The sequence below is a fragment of the Triplophysa rosa genome, linkage group LG1, assembly GCF_024868665.1.
Source record: "Triplophysa rosa linkage group LG1, Trosa_1v2, whole genome shotgun sequence".
NCBI classification, from domain to species: Eukaryota; Metazoa; Chordata; class Actinopteri; order Cypriniformes; family Nemacheilidae; genus Triplophysa; species Triplophysa rosa.
Window position 1 is genome coordinate 34926464 of NC_079890.1, and position 23373 is coordinate 34949836.

The window sequence follows — 23373 nt, forward strand, 5'->3', positions numbered from 1 at the left end:
TTATAATCATTTTCATGAATATGCAAAATGCAACCAAGCAATTTTCAATATAATGTGCTATTGACAAAAAGGTTTTACATTTATTAGGCTGAGGAAATGTATTTTGGATTAAAAATATTGCAAACAACTATTGTATAATGTAATGATTAAAATCTCTTATTAAATTCTGTAATTGATTTCTCATGGTCAGATGATCATGGTGTATGTGTTTTACTGACAGAATGAAATGCATTAAGAAAAACACAGACAACGTCAAGCCAGCATGTTAATATTATATAGATATAATATATATTATATTGTGTTTACTTAACAAACATGATAAATGCAATGTTTCCAAGAAGTTAGCTGTAACGATAAAAATACAATATCTTTGTGTCCTTACATAGAATTAAAACAGGAAAACAAAACAGCCCTAAGTAGTTCACAGAGAGGTACAAATATACAGTACAAATCTATTTTATTCAAAAAAAGGGTACAAATAAAAACGCAACAAAATATAGTTATTAATGCTTTGTAAAGTTCAGGTAGGTGTAGGGTAGTCTAAGGGAGCACTTTGGGTAGACAACTCTAAGGCTTTTGAGAAGAATTAATACATATTGGTACGGCCATACGATATTAAAACGTACTATACAAAGTTTATACAACCTGGATTATACTTGAGGATTGAATATTACACATACATCATTGCATATATTTTGCAGACTTTTATGCATTTGAGAAAGATGCCATCTCATTTAAAACTGGTCACACATCACATTAAAAGCAGTGTCACTTAGTGCCAAGAAGTACAATGTCAAATTTGAGTGTATATAATCGGTTCTATATAATCAAAACATTGAAACCGTTAAAAACCTGATTTCAGCCCGCGCGACTAACTCTGGCCTGCTATGCCACACGTTCTCTCTGGGTTTTACACGTATACAGAAATCAATACACCATTCGTTGAGTGTATAAAGCCTTTTTCTACGTGTATATATACATATATATATATATCAGAAGCAATGATGCTAAGTAACTCACTCAAAAACCGATCACTTGTCTTAAACCCTTGCGATTTTCGACCAGTATCACACTTCACAAACATGTTTGTTCAGAGTGAAATTCTCATTTTAGGTGCACTATGAACGGGGAGACTTTCTAGAAACATTCCCAGGATTCAGCAGGACTCTCTGCCCAAACTATAACTACAGAGATGGAATGCCGTGTTAATAGGAAATCAGAAAAATAACCGTAGGTGAATCTCACAAAGAAAGTTTGGATCACTTTTCACTCCAAAACCAAACGTTATTTTTTGCCATTTTGGTACCAATTTTTTGTTTTATTCTCTACGATGCTCTAAATTCTCATTACTGTAATGTAATAATGAATGCAAAATATGCATATGCAAAATACACATTTAAATTTTTGCCCAATTTATTTATTTATATAAATGGATATACTTTGGGATGAAATATGACCCAGACAGATTCTTGAGAGCTTTTTGAGATTTACCCAATTACAATACCTTACACTTTCTCTAAAAAGAAACAGTACATCTTCTTTCTGGATGTATGTACCATGCAAGTGAGGAGAAATTTCCCCTGGGTTGGAATCAGGGATGTGTCAACAGTGCAAAGCAACTATTATCAAGGCTTTCTTCACTGACCAAAGCAAAATATAAATAATACATTACAGATTTTATATCAAGCTTACATTGTGTTCAATGAGATACACATTATGAGCTAGTCCAAAACAACATCATCTTACAATCAGTCAGTGCAACCCGAGCCACATTAAAACCTTTACAGAGGAGTAGACGGTCTTCCAAAAAACAACCACAACTGAAGGAGACCTTGTGGAGAGGGAAGGGGAGTCACAAGCATCATTCTATCAACGTGAACGATGCGCATCTTAAGGCGTTACTGACAAGCTAATACTATACAAAAGTTAAAGATCTGTACAAACATACAAATTGTTTTGATTGTTTTAACGTGATTTCGAATTTTGAAGTGACAGCAAGAGCATTTGCTGCAACACTACAGGCGAGGGGAAATAAGTGCAGAACGTTGCGTTGCATAAACGTCTATGATACGTGATTGGGTGAAGCTCAATAGAAGAACTCAGTCGACACAGGTTGTTTGGGTTAAATCGACGAATCGAGCTAAAAATTTAAATGGATGTTGCGCCACAAGCCGCATTGGAAAAACAAGAGGGTTCGCGAATGTGATGCTCCGTCATCCAAACTAAAGTTGCTCCAACACGCTCTTACTTTGGTCAACAGATGTGGTTTCTCGTATGTGCTTTCGGAAGAATTTTCGAAATAAGCAAGCACCCTCATTGGGACGCAAAACACCTTTGCCAAAGGGGGCGCTGCGATTCATGCATAAAGTGAGGTAAGGACATGATCCGATTAATTTTCACACATCCATACAGAGAACGTAAACTATCTGTAGGAAACACAGATTAAAGCATGTGAGATATGACGCGGGATGCAAAGCGTAACGATTGAACAAAGCGGCAGGAGGCTCGAACCACCCAGAAGAGAATAGCTAAATAAGACAGACAGGGTGCAGTTAAGACGTCGGGAAGGCACAGATATAGCGTTGACTAATCTGTATACAGTGCACGGGACAAACTCAGCCCGCCTCTGTCACAAAGATCAAGGTTGACCCAAGACGGCTGGGTAAGGCAGTGCGCATTTGAAAAGAATAAACAAGTGCACCGTTTCTGACAACAACATACAGCACCAAACAAGCAACGATAAGCTTCAAGATATGCGACATGGCTGCAAGATAATACGCGGATGACAAAAGTCACCGAGCCTGTTGAAGAACATAAAGAATGATTCATGATATAGAGGTTTCTTGAAACTCACTTGAGTTTTGTGAACAGACCGCAGACAAACTGAATAAGGAGCAATGGTAAAACCAAATTCATCTTGCATCGATCACGCATAGGTGTCTGTCTGCGTCTCTACTGCATAGCTCACTTGAAATCTTTCGGCTATTTGGAGGCAAGTATTGCTTATTTTAAATCTAATACTTGTGCTAAAGAATGGCAATGGTTTTGTACTGCTTTTCACTTGTATAACATTTTCACATTTCAGCTCTCCTGCCTACGAGTAAAATACTACATAGGACGTCAGTGGACAGCATGGTCCACGGTGAACAGAACAACAAGGATTGGCCCAACGTGAAGGCTATAAAGAGCTCCAAAGTGCCACAGAAATGTTCAGGAAGAAAATGGAATGAATGCGAACTAGATCTAAGACCAAACTATAACTAGCATGAAAGTGGGAGCTCTTTATAGAAGGAACGGGATGTCTCTGAACAAAATACCACGAGTTACCTCACAAAACCACTTTAGAAGGAACAGATGGTGTTCATTGTATTCTTTATAAATGCAAAGACCATATGGATTGAAACCAAAGAAAATCAAAACCAAATACTGCTTTGGCTGGAACACGCATTGAGATTTTGTCATTTTCCATCAATCAGGCTGAAGAGAACTTCATGTCAGAGGTCTGGAATCATTGAGGTCCATGCAGTTTGGAGTAAAACTAACCAGTCGAACGCTAATGCTACATTTATTAAAATAGATATTATTTCTTACCCAAAAGAACCTTCTCTTAAAGTTTGAAGTGATAGTGAAAGTCTAAAGTTAAGAATCAACTCGATCCTGCCAATGCACAACGATGGAAATGTACAGAATCCGTCCCACAGAGGAAATAAAAACGTCACATCAGACAAGTAGAAAGACCGAGAAACTAAGATAAGGAACTCCTGTGATCTGCGATAGGAACATTGGGAATGTCAGGCTCTTTTGGAATGCTGTTTGAAATAAAACATGGTTTTCCTAACATTTCATATTTGGTCTAATTGCACTTAAGTCGCGATTCCATCCATTTGAAGACGTTCAGTAACTGCGACAGACTAAAACTGCAGCATTTGTAAACAGTGTGAACCTTGCCTGTCAGTTTCTCTTGAGCCCAAAACCACCGAATATACAAACAAAAACTCACAACCATTTCCCTTCATTATTAAAGAATAAAAACACATCGTAGTCAATTCCCAGTAACAGGTCAGTGTGAATGGTGAACGTATCTGTGCAATACAAAACCTGCAGGAGTTTAAACAAACTGCTCATGGGAAATATTGCAGAGGAGATCGAATGAAATACTGTACAATAATACACAAAATCACAGAAAGCAATGAAAAGACCTTATAAACTTCAGCACAGATTTGAAATGAATAAATTCATTTGAAAAAGAGCTCATTTAAGACAAACGTACAGTCTCTTAACCAGGCGTGATGTGAAAGTTTTCAATGTTCAAACTGAAAGTAAATATGAACCGCTGCAACAAAAAAACAGCCAATCATATTCAACGTTTCATCTACTGTGAATATTTGGACCAATGAGATTTCACCATGGGTGAAACGGACACGGGAAAAAGCAAATATGCATGTAAGGGACCAAAATCTTTATGTAAAGGGTAAAAACAGATCCACAACTCTGCGCTACTGATCTGTGAGTCTTTAAGAAAAATGTGTGCTTTTATATTACTCATCTCTGAAGACACAACTGGTCACAAATAAAAATGTACAACGTCATTTCGAAATCATCACATGCATCCTGTAATAACTGTTAGAATCACAAAGGAAAACTGCGTCATACAAAACCAAGAGAAGTGCAAGACAAGGTTAAAAACATCTCTACTTAACAGACCGCAAATACAAGGAACACCACCCTGTACGGGATTTGAAAAAAACATGAAAATGTGTAAAAACCCAGCCTTGTCTTCTGAAACTATTGCTTTGTTTTGGTAACTGAGCCGGGTTCGTCCACACCCAACAGCAGTGCGTCTACACCGCTCCCAAAGGGACGACTTCATTTCAACCTGCGCGCTTCCACTTCCACATGAACAGGCCATTCGCAAGGAGCTACAACCTGTTCGGCATTTGGTCTTAGCTTCGCGAGCAGGGCGGATTTTGGCGGGCGCCACGTGTTATCTTCAGAAAATGCAGGAGATAAAAAAGTTAATAATTGGAATGAAGGATGCTTCCAACCGTGAGGTAATATCAACAGACTGTTTTCTAGGCTGGTAATGATCAATCCAACGGGTTAAAACTGGAACGCAAAAAGAAATCCTTAAAGACGAATACAAAAGCGTGATGCCGTGCAGCGTGCGACACGGGCGCTAGATTTCATCTGAAAATGAAATATTCTGGATACCGATTGTAAAAATAACATTGTTGGATCGATTGATTGATGTGACGGCGGTGGTTAACTGTTCTCATACTCTAGAAAGGAGTTCTCCACAGAAGCACCCTGAGTAAAGGCAGGGACAGGGGGAGAGTGTAGGAAGGTGACGACAAACACGCCTCTAGAAAGAGAGAGACGTGTTAAAAACGCGATAAAACTGTTCACGTTTTAAGGTCTTAGCGAATAAAAGTCTGGCAGAGCGTCTATGGAAATAGTCGATGTTAAAAGAAGCCTGCCATTTTTAACCAAACAAAGATCCTTTGGGATTTTTTCCTGTTTGTTTTAAATATCTATTTATTACTGAGCAAAGCCTTGTCAAGACTCTATGGCTGTATCCCCTGGCCTTTCTTAAAAAAAATTCAGAAGAACTGCTTGGCGTTAGTGACCGCTGCCAAACGTGATATTTCACCCACAGGAACACGCAGACGACGTAGGCTTTGGTACGTGATTTACTGGATAAAGCTGCCCATGCAGATCATTGCAGATGCTGTGACTATGACATGGCACACAACCGTTCTCTGCTTAAGACCAGAAGCAAAGAAACACAGAAAAGGGGGCGGCAAAGGGAATATATTCCAATATGTGCAAAATCTCAAACATTCTGAGGCTACATTCTCTCCTCCACGCTGCCTATTTTGCATCCTTAGACCCGTCTCCGACACGTCGCTCCCATACACAATCTCACGCTTTCGTGTTTGCTGCTATGGCTGTTGCTACTTCCCGGCGTTGGAGCGCCCCTCGATGGACAGTTTGACCTCCTGAGAGATAAAGGATGGGCGGGAGGAGCCAGAGGTGGCGGCTGAGGCTAGATTCCCCTCCTCGTTCTTCATGTTGTATCTTTGGATGCCAGGGGCAGACCAGCGCCTCTGGGACGCCCCTAAGGAAGAGGCCCCACCCTCGGTGTGCAAATAATAATTGCTCTGGCTTCGAGTGTGCTCGGCCGAAGTCCTGTTTGGTCTGGGCGGCATGTCGCCGTGTCTCGAAGCGCCGACGTGCGCGGGCTCCTCCTTGTCTCTCTCCCTGTGGATGCGTTCCATCTTCAGTTGGCTTTGTGGCCGTGTGTGTTGGGGGGCAGGGGGACCCATGGGCTGAGGTGGGACCCCTGACGTGGAGTTGGCTTTGGTGGGAGTCCTGGCCTGCGCTTGCAGCTGCGGTTTCTGCTGCGACGCCGTTTGCTGCTGCAGCGTGACGGACACGCAAACGTCGCCCACTTGCAGATGGTGGCAGGTGAGACCGTACAGCTGTGCAGTCCGCTCGGGGCAACACGACGACCATCCCTGTCCGAAAACGAAAAAAGGATGTTCGGGGGGTACATCTATAGTCACTTTGCTCTGTTGTTCCCCTACATTAAATTGCAGGGCCACTAAACCGGGCCTCTGCTGACTGGAGCGGATGTCCACCACCATGCTCGAGTCGATCTTCAGCCCGCCGCTCATTTCCGCACTCCGCACGAAGTCCTGAGTCTGCAGATCTTCCACACGTTTCAACTCCCCCGTAGCCAGCTGGATGATGGCGCCCTTCATGAAGTGCGAAGGCCCGGTGGGCGCGAGCACGGGTGCTTGAGGATGAGTTCCGGCAGGTGGGGCGGGAAGCTGCTGTGAAGGCTCCATCACCGCTGCTGTTTCCTCCGCGCCTTTCGCATACGTCGCATACGTCGCTGGAGAAGCGACAACAGCCGGGGCCGCCACGTCATTCGCTTGACTCGGGTAATGCTGCTGTTGGTAGTGATGGTAGTCCAGGGGCACCAAAACAGGCTGCCCGTTGGCCAAAATCACAGCGTGGCCTTGTTGAACAATCTGCGGCTGATGAGCTCTGGATTCAGCAGGATTTGATGCATATGCTGTTCTTGCTTCACTTTGAGTCTCTCTACCCCTCTGGGACAGGTTCAGGGGGACATGCGATGACTCCTTCCGACTCGTTCCATGACATGGAGAGGACAGTCGTCCGACCACCTGCTGGACCTACGAGGAAAACCAAGTTGACGTGTCATTAGGTGTCTCGTGAGCTGTACGATAACAAGAAAGTTAAGCCACAGTAGATACTGCAGAAGGTAAATCAAAAAAATCAAATCAGAGCAGGAACCTGGTGGTTGCTCAATCCCAAACACGCCCGAACTACAGCTAATAAAGGAAGGAAGTGGTGTAACTGATGCTGACTCAGAAGAATTGCCACAAAAAGGCAAAACACCGCAAATGCTTAAATGACAGGACTACTCAGCTGTTGTCCGGAGTATCTAAAAAATACAGTTAGCACTAGCAGTGGCCTAAACTTTAGAAATGTACATCTTTGCTCTTTATTAAAAATATATTTTTAAATATATTTAAAAAACGTGTATTCATGTTGAGCAGTTGTGCTTCAAATGTAAACTGAAGCTCAACTTTGAGAACACTTTAACGATGCTTGGCAAAAAAATAGAAACACATGTGCAGAACTTATCGCGTCCCAGGAGAATGACTGCTTAAGTTAAAAACAAGAATGTATGAATCAACAAAATATTAAAAACAGATAATACTGTGCACAACATATGCTTCATTTCCTGAGTTTTGTTTTTCTATGCATATTTTTGCATATTAGGCTAAAACGCTTTCAATCTGATATTGTAACGTTTGTCCTTTCACCAAATCATTTTGTCAGATAAATATTAATACATTTACCCATTTCAGTTATCTTCATTTTGTACTATAGTACTAATATTTTGATGGTTTAATTGAACGGAGGCATTAAACGCAAAACTGTATAAATATCTATGCCCTCCGAACATCATTTTTGCCTCTTGACACCTAGAAGGGAAAAGAATTTGCAAAGATGGTTGTGTAATATTGATCTCTATTTGAATGTATATAGAAATATTTAAAAATACATATAGCTCTGGAAAAAAATTAAGAGACCACTCGAAATTATTTTCAAATTTTCTGAATTTCCTATTTATAGGAATGTGTTTTAGGTAAAATGATCATTCTTGTGTCACTCTTTAAATTATTGACAACATTACAGCCAAATAAAAAAATATTAAATTAAATGCATTGTTTGCAGACCACAAATACAGAAAAAAAACATAATGCTTTTACATTTATTTAAAGGGACAGTTCACCCCAAAATAAAAATTCTGTCATTATTTACTCACCCTCAAGTTGTTCCAAATCTGAATATATTTCTTGGTTCTGATGAACACAGAGAAAGATATTTGGATGAATGATTATAACCAAACCGTTCTTGGCCACCATTGACTACCATAGTAGGAAAAATGACAATAGTAGTCAAAAGTGCCCCAGAACTGTTTGCTTTCCGACATTCTTCAAAATATCTTCTTTTGTGTTCAGAAGAACTAAGAAATTCACAAATAAAAATTTCCCACTATGGTAGTCAATAGTGGCCCAGAACTGTTTGATTTAGAAGCATCCTTCCAAATATGAGAATTGTTCGCTTTGGGGTGAACTGTTCCTTTAGGAAGGGTTAAGACGATGCTTTCAAGTATTTTCATGTTCTCAGTCTTTCACGTTGATGTTAGGTGACTTTGTCACTTCTGAGGTTTGCTTTCATTGATATTCAACAGACACTGAAATGAAATGGGTGCAATACATACATGCAGAAATGGTCATTAAAGACAAATTTAGAGTGGTCGCTTCATTTTTTTGGAGCTTTATTTTTGGCCTTGTGATTTACAAAAGGTAAAAAGTTACAATTAGGATTGTTTGCAGTGCACTTAATCATAATCATAAATTAATGACACATATTTAATTACCTGCATCTAATAATACAATTATTTGAAAAACGTTGCTTTAAAGTTTTAAATACAGTGTTACAGCCAAATACTACCACAACTTCACCATACTGAAAGGAGCTCATTTCAAATATATTTCCCGACTTTCTTAAGCCGTCTCATGTTCTCCAAACCTGTTCCACATGTCTCACATATCAGTCTTCATTTATAAACAGCCTGTATTTATCATTGATAATCAGATAACGTTTAGGACCACATAAACCCTACATTTTATACCGACTTTAAAAGCACTTATTTCTTTTGCTAACCTATTATCAGATTATACGGTTCGTTGCTTCTTATTATTTTTTTCCCTCGAGTCTGCAACCGTATCAGAACATAACAAATGATACAGTAAACCATACCTCAAGATCTATGTCCGGTGTGCTGCGCTGGCCTGGTGAGATCCTCCCCTCCTGTCTGCGGCTTTTCAAGGTCTTGTCCTGCGACTCCAGCGCAGGAGCTACGTGGAGCAGTCGCGCATTTCTGGCAAAATAAACTGCATCTTGATGGGTCTCTCTATGTTCCCGGTCTGCTCCGTTCACCTCCCGGTCCTGCTCCAGTGGGCTGCTGTGCATATCTCTTTGAGGCTGAACGCCCCTGACGCCAGGGTGGTACAATACGTTCACTCCTCTCGGGCTGAGCTCGGCAGCGGCCAGCATCCCTATAGTCCCAAGCTGCGTTTGCGCAACCGCCTGTTCAGAAGGGAGCACCAGAGGAACTCCGGCGGATACAGCCAGTTTGGTGTACGTGTGAGCCGGTACCTGCTGCTGCGGTGAGACCACTCCTTCCTGAATAACCGACTGGTACGGAACCAGGTGGGAAACGGAGTGGGGCTGTGGAATGGCAGACTGAGGCGGTATCAAAGGGCTGTGAACAAATCCGTAGGGGACCGCCGCCGCGTATGGAGAACTGACAAACTGCAAAGATGAATGAGGGATCGGGGTGTAGCCAAGCGGAGGGTAAGGAACGCTCGTGTGCTGTAACACTGGAGAGGGAACGGTGTAAGCGGGAGAAATGTGGCTGAGAACGGGGTGCAGGCTGGTGGGGGCATAGGTCCCGGTGGGTAGGGCTACTTTATAAAGCATATTGTACTGGTCTACGGAAAGTCCCACGAGACCCTCAGAACCCTCCACTCCGTAATGCATGCTGGGCTGACCACGCATCCACTCGCCACCCCCGCTCTGAGCTTCTCCGCTTGCTCCAGAACTTTGTGAAGATGGGGCCTCTTCTCCTCCACCGCCCCCCATGCCACTTCCTCCCGCCCCACTGTTGATGCTACTGCTGTTGTTGGTGGTTGTGGTGGAATTGTTGTTGACTGGGAGGTCCCGTTTCTTGGGAGGGAGGCACTCCTGGTTGCGCTCGTGGACAGGCTTCATGGCGATCGCGGAATGGGCGTTGTTACTTAACAGAGAAAGGGACAAAGCCAGACAGCCGCAGAAATAGCACCACTGGAATGAGTTCTGAGAACCTCCTGCTGGCCTCTTCCATCACCTTACCTAAGATCAAAAAGAAATGACATCTCACCGAGTTATACTAGCAGATTTATATGAAAAATAATAAGAGAAAAATAATAAGAGAGAGATACATCTATATTGCATTATCCAATGCAGTATAAGATACAATTCAGATCGAGATATCAATAAGCTTGCTGGTTGGCCTAATAACACTGGCCAAAAATCTATGTACTTGCAACTTTGTCACACAAAATGCATATTATCTATTTTACAATAAACATTGTAATCAATTCTTGTGCAACCTTTTGCAAAATGTGTTAATTAATTTAACACTACCCAAAACATATACAATTATGGTCTCTAAATATCTCTATTGTACCACCACTACTTCATACTTTACAGAAAAAAATATTACAAATTACAAAATAAAAGTATCACGAACAACATCATTAAAGGGATAAACCTTACAATAAAATCATTCCATAAAGACAGTAATAACAACAAAATTAAGACAAAAGACTGAAAATAGAGTTATTCCAGAATAACTGTGTTGATCTGATATTAATCATACACGGTTGATTTAATAGCGGGAAAGAAAATTAAGAAACAGACATTCCCTCTAATATAGTAAACTTGACAGAAAAATTTCACAAAAAGAAAATAAAAAAATTCTCAATAGAAAATTTCCATCAATTTAATAGCCAAAAAAGATACAATTACTACATTACTCCAAGTTCCAACAAAGGCAAAACTACACCCCCTTATCCTGACATTAAACGACTTAAAATGGTATAAACACAAGAAAAATACATCACTTAGCACTAATGTGATTTATTTTATGACACAATATTATTCAAAAGCTCCGACGTGTCAAAACGTGCGAGTAATGACATTTCGCCAGTGTGAAACAAGGAGCTAAAGTAACTTTATGTGATGTTTTCATAAAGACTCCTAAAGCGTTAGCCGTGTGCTGCTATTAAACTCTGTAACTTCATTAGCCTGAAACTGTGTTTAAGACATATAATACTACATTTGTGTAAACCTGTTTGGTGCAATTGTGTGGTTTTATTTAAATAAACTCGTGCTCGTGGTTTAAAGTAGATGAAGTTAAAGGGGGAGTAAATCAAATGCTGCGATTTACACCGGACATATTAACGCCGCCCGCCGCTAACGGGCTAATCGCCCCACCCGCACACTTAAACACCAGTTTATTCACGCGCACACACGACAAAAACACTCACCTCCGCATATCATGGTGTAGAGGACGTACAAAAATACAGACTCTTGGTGGAGTTCGTGCGATTAATCGACGGTAAAATGAGGGCTGATGATGATATCTGCCCATTCCAGAGGCCAGCAGACTGAAGCGCATCGGCGCTCGCTGATGACGTCTGCGGGTGAGACTTAACGCGCCACTGCGCAGACTAATCACCATATGACATCAAAGTACCGCGAGAAGGATTTGAAAGAACTGCCATGTAATAGCTCTCGCGGTATTTAATTTCATATGTCGATTGGTCTGCGCAGCGCCAAGTGAAGTCGAACACACCAATAATACTCTTTCTATTGCTGGTCAGTTTAATCACTATGTTGTTTGTGTCCAATATTTTAAATTAAATGCTCTCATAAAACATTACACTGTTTTTAAAGATACAGAAAAATCAAAGATTTCAGTTCGGTTATGAGAAAACCTGTTATTCTGTCTTAAACATGCAATTTATCCTAAACGGAAATGATTTTGAAATGCTTAGATTTCTTACTTTGATACACATATGCACTGTATGTGCGCTGTTGGCATACAGTGCTATGTTGTAATACTAATAGCTTAAGAAAAAAGCTGTTAAATAAGCCATATCCTTTAAATGTCTCCTTTTAATGTCAATTGTTTATATTGATAATGCATGGAACAACCCTTGTGGGATCATGACAGTGCAAAAAAAGAGAGCACTGCTGTTTTTTTATAATTCTGAGATTTATTGCTAAACCAGTATGTTACACCGGGAAAAAAGCTACAGTTTATTGATCTTTTGTAACACTATACAAATCTAGTTTGACATCCCTTATAGTTTTCTCGGCTACTCCAGGCTCTTGATGAATAATCACATTTTAAGTCACTTAAAAACGTCTGCAAAATTATCAAATGTTAATGTAGATATAAAACACGTGACAATTTCCAACTTGACATTTTAGAGAAATACCCTTCAGCACAAAGAAACAAATCCTGAGAGCTACCTTGCCATTAAAACCTTATTTTTTAAAGATATAAGTAAACATAAACTGCTAGAAAAACAATTTTACTTCTGACACAAATTTTCTAAACGTCATATTGTATATTTCGTATTGTATTGCCTTCATTATAAGATGCTAGAACAAAATAAGCATTGCCGATATGGTAAACTGACAATCGTGCCCATACACCCACTCCTAATTTAATAAGAATTGAATGTTATATCTAAAACAGCTATAAGCTCCTACGCCATGTAACGGAAGGTGGTAGCATTGCAACTTTTAATCTTGCGCACAGCTATTAATGGAAGAAGAAAAAAAGAAGAACAGGAGCGTCGTTTGATTGGCCGCTTGTATTTGTGGGAAATTGAGTTTTCTCTTTGGCCAGACGCATGGAAAAGCTTCGTTCATCATTTGATGCCTATGTATCACCATAACTTTAAAGATTTGACATTTGTCTACTCCAACGTTGACACGATTTAATCAAGCCGCGAGCTTTTGTAAGGTACGGGCAGCAGATAGCCAAATAAGTTATTTATTTTAACGAGAAGCTATTTAGCTGTTAGCATCCACTTCTAAGCCATGCTGTTAAATATTGTACATGGAACAGAGTCTGGGGGCTTCATAGTAATTGAAGGTAACCTTATTCGTTTTTAACATCAACTGATTTAATAAACTTCATCAAAACTGTCCATAATGGATGTTGATTCTTTTAGATACTGTCAAATACTCCGGTCGGGAAATCTTGAAGTGTTTTATTAATGCTGCTTTAAAAAGGCAAGTCCTTATTTACAACACACGGCATTATGTTCGATTGATTTTCCATAATATTTAGCTATAGCCTTTCCTTTCATCATTTAAAGGGGCGAGGACGTGCATGTCATGGGATTCGAGACCTCTGAAGCGGAATTGCGTGCTGGCTTGGACAGCAGCTGTGTGCAAAAGTGAGTAAATCTTGATTCTTCACCTTTTATGCATTTGACAATTTGAACAATTGAACCACAGAAAGTTCTTTAGTTGAAAACTGTCATGGTTAACTGTTTGCTGTCTCTAAAAGATCTAATTCTTCTCATCTGTTTTTGTGTATTAAGGATTCATTTTCATAAGGGTCATCCTGATCCCCTTGGCTGGACTTGCAAATCCTCATTCACGGTTCAGCAGTTCACTACTCGTGACATAACTCGGCTTGTCCAAAACACACCGTATAACAAAGCGTCAGTGCTTATTGTTGACTCTCTCTCATTCGTTTTAAGGCATCATCAACCTGTTGTCATCTGTCAGAGACTTCAAGAGCTCAAGAAAGGTGAAAGGATGACCCCAGAAACTCTTTTCAATATTGGCGTACTTGGTTGTCTCTTATCACCAGTTGAGCTGTTGTGTTGATGTTTATTCTTTTTCCATTGGCCACCAGTTGGAGTTGTAAAAACAATTGTTGGCCTCCTGCATTCAGACTTGCATTTGCAAGGTGTTGTAGAGAGTGTTTGCCACTTAGCCAATGCTGTTATCTCTGTGGCACCTGCAAACAATGAGCACTGTGGTGTGGCTAAGACCACACGACGAACAAAGTCAGGCAAACTTATGCAAGAGGTGAGACGTGAATCTACATAAACGATTTAAATGATTGTTCTATGAACTTCTTTGAAGAATTTGTTCGATGTGTATTACTAGGAAGAGTACTTTGATATGTCAGAGGATGCAGCCCTCTCTGTACAGACACGACCCCATCAACCTGGGCATGTACAGACAGAGCCAGACAAACCCAAGGTGAGCAAATTTCGCTTAAATTTTTGCCACAGTTTATATACAGTTGATCATAGTGGGTCTCTGGGTATATACATATATATGCTAAATGTGTTTATTTAATATTTTAATGATGTCAACTGCTTTTGTGTGTGTGTGGTATGAGCAGGCTGACCCAACATCAAACTTGACCTTTAATCTTCGCCTGTCTAAGAAGGAAAAGGAAGCCAAGGAGAAGGTGGCACTGCCATTTGTATTTAGCCAGGAAAAGTAAGAGACCTCTATTCCACTTCTATAAAAACATTGTAAAGTTAAAGTTCGAAATAATGAATTGCTATTTGCTTAACTGATCTTGATGTTTCAAATTTCTTTTGTTTTACTAACTCGCAGAAAGTCAGCTCTCCTGAGGCCGACCCCTGGCTCCGGAAGGATCACGTACGAGCCTGATGCTAATGATGACTTCGATGAAGAGGATCCAGATGATGATCTTGATGTGTAAATGAGGACGGCTCAGATCCTTGTGTGACAGTGCCATATATCAGCTACATTTCATGGCACGAAGGACATGATTTATTGTATACTTTAAAATGGTCATGATACCAGAATATGATGAACATATTTGTGATGATGGGTATGAAATTCTTAAGCATGCAACGGACTGTAGTTTTAAACTGAGTATCATATTTTTCATTAGAAATATGAGTTCTATAGAAATTCTTAGTTGTTTTCATGCTTATTTTCACATAATTAAAAAAACAAGAAATGTTTCACCTTAAATAAAAAATATTTTTTTAAGTAAAAAACTGTGTGCCGTTATTATAAAATGAAGTAGTTCTTATTTTATGATCGATAAAATAAAAGAACATGACGTGATTCACAAAGCTTCTGTGAAATAATGTAGTTATATACTTAATACCTTACAATTTATACTTTTAGTAACATGAAACATACCAACACAACGGATAAAAATGTGTACAAGAAACATATTTCTCCACGGCCACGTGAACACAAACTTTACTCCCCTCCCCGGAAGTGACGACATAGAAACGATGGCGGCTCGTACTGCTCTACCGTATTGGCTTTAAACTGTTGTGAGCGGTAAGAATTTGCACGCGTTTTCTTTCAGAAGCTTTTCTAAAGCGTCAGGAAAGCTCGTGGTGATCTTAATGTCGCAGGAGAGTGGCAGTCGGACTTCTCTTGGCCTTTGGGAGAGCGAATACATTTGTCCGACACTCCAGCGGTAACGTTACATTTAACGTTAGCCAGTCTGTTTGACCATCTAATTAGCCAACGATCGTTTGAAGACTTAACAGACCTGGAAATATAGAAGCACCTCTCTGAAGACAAACACCTTCACCGAGTGTTATTTTACACGCGCACTTTTTAATCTCTGCACTTTTAGACCCTCCTAGACGTTTATTTTTAACAGGTGCTCGGGACGCTCTCCGGCGTGTGAAGTTGTGAATGTTTGGCAGGATCTTGTTTCTACAGGTGTGTGTATAGTGCTCGTTGTTGTATTGTTGTATAAAACACGCCCCACGGACTCTGGTGTGATGGTTGACATGCTAAAGACTCGACAGTGTCTGCTCGGTGTACGCACTTTTCTCGGCGTCACTTCCAGAATATGGAGCTTCTTCTTATACATCCTCAGGAAACATATCAGAACGGTGAGTGTGACCCTAATGTTTGTACTGCTTTACTTTTCAAAAGAGAAACTTTTGCGTGACATGCGCACTGAACTGTCATGCAGGTGTATGAAGGGGAGCAGACACCTGCCTGCCTGAGCTGTCAAAACCAGGTCTTGTAATGATGACAGATTCGAGATGAATTTATTACAAATATCAGCTGGCTGCTGATGTTGATAAGTAATATTTCATGATTGAATCTGCATTCATTTTTATTTTGTGAAAACTAATTCGTTGCAGATGTATGTCTGGCAAATGTTTTGGTTGGTAATAACAACAACGTATGTAGTAAAGTACAAAGACTCCTTGCAAACAAAGCACGTTTAACTCTTAAGACCGGTCTTTTGGGGCTTTAAGATATAATTTATTTCATATTAAATCAATAATGTAATATACAAGTAGGATAAACCGAGAAGCTCGTTGTATTCCTTAACTAGCTAATAAACGAGTGGCATGCATCAGCTCAGTGCATGTAAACACTTAGGCTATGAAAACAGGCTATAATCCATCTGTGCAGGACAGGGTTTGGTAAGCCAGTTGTATAATAATCTTTAAGATGGTCATTGGGCTGCAATTATGAAAGCATTACTTGAATGGGGTGTTGATTTAAGTGGCAAAGTAGTGAGCACTTCATTTGACATGTTTTACACTCATGCAGTGCGGTTGGGTCTGGAACCAGCGTGAATGCATTCTTATGCAGGCCTAAAATGAGTTGGGAATACACAGCCTCCTGTTCAAAGTCACCCTGCCAGTTTTACTGGGCTGTGCTCTTCTATGTTCCGCTGACACTTCTGGACAGCTGGTTGAACTAAAGATAGCTCAGAAGAGAGGGATTTGGAGAAAGAGAGGAAGAGTATCCATATTGTGAGCTGTGGGCTCAGGGCTGAGGCGGAGGGGTCTCGGACCGCTGAAAGGGAAAGTGATTTGAGTTTAAGCTCACTGTAATATTGGTCTGTGAGTTGGGTGTACACCTGCTTGTTTTCGTTAACCATTTACTGTTTTTGTGCAATGTTTCAGTTCGTTATATTGTGAGTAAAATCCACAAAATGAAGCCCTCTCCTGTTATCGAACCATGAACAAGTTGTTCTCAATGTTTCAGTACTGACTAGGGAACTACTTGTATTGTCAGTACTCTGTAGTGATTTTTGAGCTCGTTACTACTGAATATTCATTTGTTATACAGCTTTTAGGTGATGTGTTCAATAACAAAGAATGTCTGTAATGCATAGAATGTGGCTACTGAATAAGTCGCTTTCGTAGAATCATGTCAAATTCATAAATGTAATGTCTAATAGTTCATGAGAAATAAGTCAGTATAATTTCGACTTCGTAACGTAGACATATATTTGTTATATTCCTTTTTGTTAATGAATGGTTTAAAAAATAGTGTAAGAGTATGAGGTGCAGTGTGGGCCAGATTAAAAGGAATACGGCAGCTTTGGGATTTTGCGATGTGTTTTCGCAGTTAAATTTCAGGCAATAACAGGCTCATTCACACTTACCATTGTGAAGAATGATTATGCCAGTGGAATGTTCTTTTTGTAACAGAAAAATGCTTATTGACTGTAAACTGCTGTTAATTATTCTTTTGTCTGTATTCTGCCTTTTTGGTTGATGTCTCTAACGTAGATACACCCATGTTGCTCTAATATACATTCTATTGTAGTATTAAAAACAACCTGAGAAAATATCTTCTGTGACGTTTTTTATGTGCCAAGTATGTTTTACTTTCACTTCCTCCTCATCTGTTCTTTTCTTTCCTTGTCCATAAAACGACACAATTTTTACAAGTCTCTTCATTTTTCGTTTGGAAAACGTAATTTATTCGTAAATAAATTAGTTTATGAAAGGTGATTAGAAAGTTGAATTGCGCCAAAGTGTATCCGTTTAAACCACCTAGTTATAATGATCTTGTGTATAATTCATATATTTTGTTATATCTGCGTGTTAAAAAAACATTTAAGCAATATATAATATTGTAAGGGCAAATATAAATATAAAACACAAATGTAAATAAACTGCTGAAAATAAGCTCAATATTAATGCTTCGTATATGAATTAAAACTATGGACAATATAAAGCACCGTCAATTTAAGAACAAAGCAAGGTCAATGTTAATGTTACGTTAGCTTTACAATAATTAACAACATGTATAATTGTACATGAAAGTCGGCTGAGACTGTTTTGCAGGCTGTGCATGGTATTCTGTCCCGGGGGGCTCATGGGATATAGAGCATCTCAAGTATCCGTCGCTGAGTGCTTACAGAATCTGGGCGTAACCAGTAAGCCATCCGGGAATTTCTCGCCTACTGTTTTATGAATACTGACGGTTCGGACATACTGCTCTGTTCAACTACTGTTTTCTCCTACTACATAGTAGGTAAGTAGGCGTATTCGGACGCAACATTAGTATACGCACGTCCAAATCTCGTGAGAAATAGTCCACGACCACCCGGGTATTTCTCGCCTACTCTTTTATGAATACTGACGATTCGGACATTCTATTCGTTCGCCTACTGCTTTTTGCCTACTATATAGTAAGGAAGTATGCTATTTCGGATGCAGCCAATGTCTTCAGGTATATATTGCATGTGTTGTGCATTTGGTGTACTAACTACTGACTGTTTCTTGTTTTCTTTCCTTCCTGTTCTAGATAATCCAGTATCAAACAGTGCGGTATGACATTTTACCATTGTCACCCATCTCCAGAAATAGACTCCGTGAGTATTTCTCATTTTCTCATGAAATAAATGCTATTTATATAACGAACAGCTTTTGCCGTGCCCAAACTGAGCCTGAATTGTCGTTGACTGTTTAAGTGCTCAGCATTTTGTTTTTGAACTTGTGGCTGTAAAGTGTTGGGTGTGTTTGTGTGTATTGCATGTGCAGATTTTGTCATGTGTTAATGCGTCTACGGTTGTGTCTGTGTTTCTGCTCAGACAACGTGAAGCGAAAGATCTTAGTTTTAGATCTTGACGAGACACTGATCCATTCTCATCACGATGGAGTTCTTAGACCAACAGTACGGCCCGGCACGCCGCCAGATTTTATCCTGAAAGTAAGAAAATATGCTTTTAAATAGAGAGTGAAGTGAACATAATATGCTTTTTTTTAAATGCCATGTAAGACAATATCAGGAATTTATTGAATTGTGATTTTGAGCCTGGAAAGTCTGTAATATATTTATAAGGTGCGTAAATTATTATTTTTTGTCAGTATAGGTGCTTTTATAGAAGTTAAATTTTTATTTTGGGTATTTAGTGATAGTCAGGAAAAATCCTAATAGACAAACCCATAAAATAATGTTGAACTTACAAACTGTATATGTCAGAAATTAAATTGACCAAAAATGTTTATCGAAATCAGATTTGGGAGGTTAGCTCCCAGATTCCGAATACAGTCGTTATTTCAACTTTATATTATTTCACAGTTCACACACCCAGTGGCTTAAAGGATGGTTTTATAGATTGGTGTAGTTTACAATCTTGTAATTCTGATGCGCTTTTGGAAAATTAGAAAATGTGTCCTTTTCTTTTTTCAGGTGGTAATAGACAAACACCCGGTCAGATTTTTTGTACATAAAAGGCCGCATGTTGACTTTTTCTTGGAGGTGGTCAGTCAGTGGTATGAGTTAGTTGTGTTCACTGCTAGTATGGAGATCTATGGCTCTGCAGTAGCTGATAAACTGGACAACAACAAGGGAATCTTGAAAAGAAGATACTACAGACAGGTAACCACTTCTTTGATCGTGTTATTTGTAAAAGCTTTTTGCCATTGTGAAATACAGAAACACAGACATCATTAATAAAATGCATTTCATTTATTTTTTCATTTGTGTCCTTTTGCAGCACTGTACACTGGATTCAGGAAGTTATATTAAAGATCTGTCTGTTGTACACAATGACTTATCAAGTATAGTTATTCTTGACAACTCGCCAGGAGCTTATCGAAGTCATCCAGGTAAGAAAATAACAATCCTATACTGTAGTCTGTAGTGTTTGTCTCTGGTTTATCTAAGGATTAAGCTGTGTACAAGCAGCGTGGCCAGCTGGTCTCTCAGCATGATGTCTCTGAGCATGTTTTAAAGGAACATTTTACCCTTATTCAGCATTTTGTAAAAATTGTTTTATTAAAAATAATGATTTTGCTAAGTTTTGGAAAAGTAAGAATTTGGAATATATATATATATTTATTTTAAAAGGAAACTTTGTGTTGTAGTTGGTTCATCAAGTGTAGTACGGTATTCCAAAGAAAACAAATGTCTTGGTAATCATCAAAATGTTATAACTGACTCTGCCTGTAAAATAACTTTGGCTGATGTCATTAGCCTGTCTTATATTTCTACCCTTCCCCAATAAGCACTTAAAGACCACTTTTAAAATCAAGTGTCACTCTTTTCTGTAAATGCAAGCATTGTTTCACCTATACTATGTAATTGTTTTTAATATTGAATTTCTCTTCTCTTTTGACCCACAGATAATGCAATACCTATAAAGTCATGGTTTAGTGATCCTAGCGACACAGCACTTCTTAACCTTCTGCCCATGCTAGATGCACTAAGGTAAAGATCAAGAAGTAACCAAACAAAGTTTTCATGGTATACACTCAAAGTTGCTGTGTGTCATTATTTGGTGGATCTATTGACCGAAATGCAATATAATATACATACTGTATGTCTTCAGAGGTGTATAAAGACCTTACATAATGAAGCGTTATGTTTTTATTACCTAAGAATGAGTTATTTCTATCTACACACCCTGCGGGTCCCCATACATGGAATTGGCCATGTTGTTTCTACAGTAGCCCTAAATGGACAAACTGCTCTACAGAGCATGTTTTGTAAATACTTTATCTCCTTCGGCAAAGAAGCGAAAAATCTTAGCCCTATGTCAGCTGCTGTAGTGCTTCGAGGCGGGGCGTGTTGGTTGCAATTTTCATATACTGGACCTTTAAACTTGCATACTATACTACCATTTTGATATGTTTCTCTCTTCAGATTCACCGCAGACGTTCGATCTGTCCTGAGCAGAAATCTCCACCAGCATCGACTTTGGTGATCAGCTGACCGAGGGATTTCTTAAACTTTTTTTTCATATAACTTTCCCTTCGAACTGCTTCCCTATGTGACATCTGCCTGTCCCGTCTCTCTCAAGACTGACTCGTCACTTCTGAGCAAATCCCTTATTTAAGGGGTATCGGTAATGGGATAGTCTCTCAACCTGATTGAAAAGACAAACGTTGAGGCATCGGGAAGCCTTTTTTAGGCTAGATTTTCCCCTCGTCGAAATGGAGTTTCTGCCTTACAGCGTGACCTATGCTGATTATGTGCGTGAGTTTATGTTTGTGGAAAGTGTGTATGAGGACGCCTGCTGTTTTTATTTTCAAATATTTCATGGAGTCTGCAAGAAAAATAAGCTTTGGACATCATACCTCACTTCTAAAGGTGGTTTAAAAAGACTGGCTAATGAAGCCCACTCTGCACATCTAGTAGAGTTCACTGGAATCACTATCGATGAAAAGGATCCCGACAGCGGAGTAGATTTAATTGTTTATGTTCATGAGGTACAGTCTTGGAAGACATGGGTTTTAATGACTTGTGTGGTAGACCTATCCCTATTTGGATGTGGGGGGAAATTGTTGTAAACTTTTCTCCATGATCTGCAGCAAATTCTTGCGTTTTATTCCTCTTTTATTCTCGGCCCGTAAATGAACTTATCATGTTTATCAGGGAGGATATTGAGTATGAAAAGCAAAATGACAGATTTAAAGATATTCGCTCAAATTCTTCTCTACAGAATGTATGTGGTTGATCTCTGAAATTCTACCACGTGGAAGCCTTTTTACAAATGTTATTTTTTTCTTTCATGAAAATGTAATGATGATAAGACTTGAATTTATAAAACTTGTACTTCATTGTATTGAAAAGTTGACTGAGCAAACAAACACACTTTTTTACTTAAAGGGATAGTTCATACAAAAATGAATAATCTGTCATCATTTACTCACCCTTAGTTTGTTTCAAATCTGCATAAATGTCTTAGTTCTGATGAACACAGAGAAAGATATTTGGCAGAATTATAGCAATTTTCAGTTCTGGGACATCGTCCATTACCATAATAAGAAATATTGTATTTTTTTGTTCAGTTGAACACAATGAGATATTTTGAAGAATTTAGGAAAACAAAGAGTTCTCGAGCACCTTTGACTACAATTGAATTCTTCCTACTATGGTAGTCAATGATGTCCCAGAACTAAAAATTACTAACATTCTTCCAAATATCTTTCTCTTATTTATACAGGTATGAAATTACATGAGGGTGAGTAAATGATGACAGAATTTTCATTTTTGGATGAACTGTCACTTTAAGGCGTTGTTGGTTTCTCTGTGCACTTGTCAGATAATGTTAGTACTATTGTCATACATTTAACACTTGTTAAGTCTCAAGGCAGCTTCCTGGGACACAAGTCCAGAGACCTGTGCACGTTACTAATAAAAACGTGTCACTCTCATAAACTGTTCATTTGTTATTTTTGTATCTTTGTAGTGGTAAGAAAGTTGTTACAAGTATTTTTGTCTGCAGCATATGCTGGTTGCCCATAAAGAGAAGTTTCATCGTTATATAGTGACTAAATATAGTGACACATATTTGGTCATATATTTGGAACTACTATGCCCTTCCATAAAACCATACTACAGTGTACATACTTGTATATAAGAATCTGAATGTAATTACACTTTTGACCTTAAATTGATAGTTCACCCAAAAATGAAAATTCTGTCATCATTCACTCAGCATCATGTCCTTTCACTGCCATAGTAGGAAAAATTAAATGGTAGTCAAAGGTGCCCCAGAACTGTTTGTTTTCCTAAATTCTTAAAAATATTTCACTTTGTGTTCAACAGAACAAAAAAAAAGATACAATATTTTACTGAAAATTGCTAACATTTTTACAAATATCTTTCTTTGTGTTAAAAAGAACAAAGAACAACGATATTTATATAGGTTTGAAACAACCTGAGGGTGAGAAAATGATGACAATTAAATTTTTTGAGTGAACTAGCCCTTTAAACCTATCCAGAACGACATGTATTTGCACAGTAAGCACAATGCAGCAAATGGAATTTCCTATGCGAGTACCCAGTATTTAGACACCTAATATAAAGTTTAACCAAACGTTTAATATCAACCACATGACCTCTGGGTCACCATAAACTTGCATTGACCGCTGAGGGCTCTCACTAAATCCGACCGGCTGAGTCTTA

The 23373-nt window shown here is 39.1% G+C and overlaps 3 protein-coding genes across 3 annotated transcripts; 2 read left to right on the forward strand and 1 right to left on the reverse strand.

Annotated features, from left to right (window-relative positions):
• Positions 1-180: 180 nt before the first annotated feature.
• Positions 181-11834, reverse strand: atxn1l (ataxin 1-like). The gene is made up of 3 exons (XM_057357725.1): positions 11700-11834; positions 9367-10500; positions 181-7202 (listed from the first exon to the last, which is right to left on the reverse strand). Exons 2-3 carry the CDS (start codon positions 10378-10380, stop codon positions 5955-5957), a joined length of 2262 nt encoding a protein of 753 aa, XP_057213708.1. The 5' UTR covers positions 10381-10500; positions 11700-11834; the 3' UTR covers positions 181-5954.
• A 1222-nt stretch (positions 11835-13056) lies between these two features.
• On the forward strand, positions 13057-15211 carry elp5 (elongator acetyltransferase complex subunit 5). The gene is made up of 8 exons (XM_057339626.1): positions 13057-13321; positions 13401-13461; positions 13548-13628; positions 13776-13987; positions 14096-14271; positions 14353-14448; positions 14594-14694; positions 14815-15211. The coding sequence occupies exons 1-8, from the start codon at positions 13267-13269 to the stop codon at positions 14921-14923; spliced, it is 891 nt and encodes a 296-aa protein (XP_057195609.1). The 5' UTR covers positions 13057-13266; the 3' UTR covers positions 14924-15211.
• Positions 15212-15465: 254 nt separating this feature from the next.
• ctdnep1b (CTD nuclear envelope phosphatase 1b) lies at positions 15466-22610 on the forward strand. The gene is made up of 7 exons (XM_057336073.1): positions 15466-16091; positions 18763-18829; positions 19049-19167; positions 19651-19839; positions 19958-20069; positions 20586-20670; positions 21106-22610. The coding sequence occupies exons 1-7, from the start codon at positions 15978-15980 to the stop codon at positions 21164-21166; spliced, it is 747 nt and encodes a 248-aa protein (XP_057192056.1). The 5' UTR covers positions 15466-15977; the 3' UTR covers positions 21167-22610.
• Positions 22611-23373: the final 763 nt, after the last annotated feature.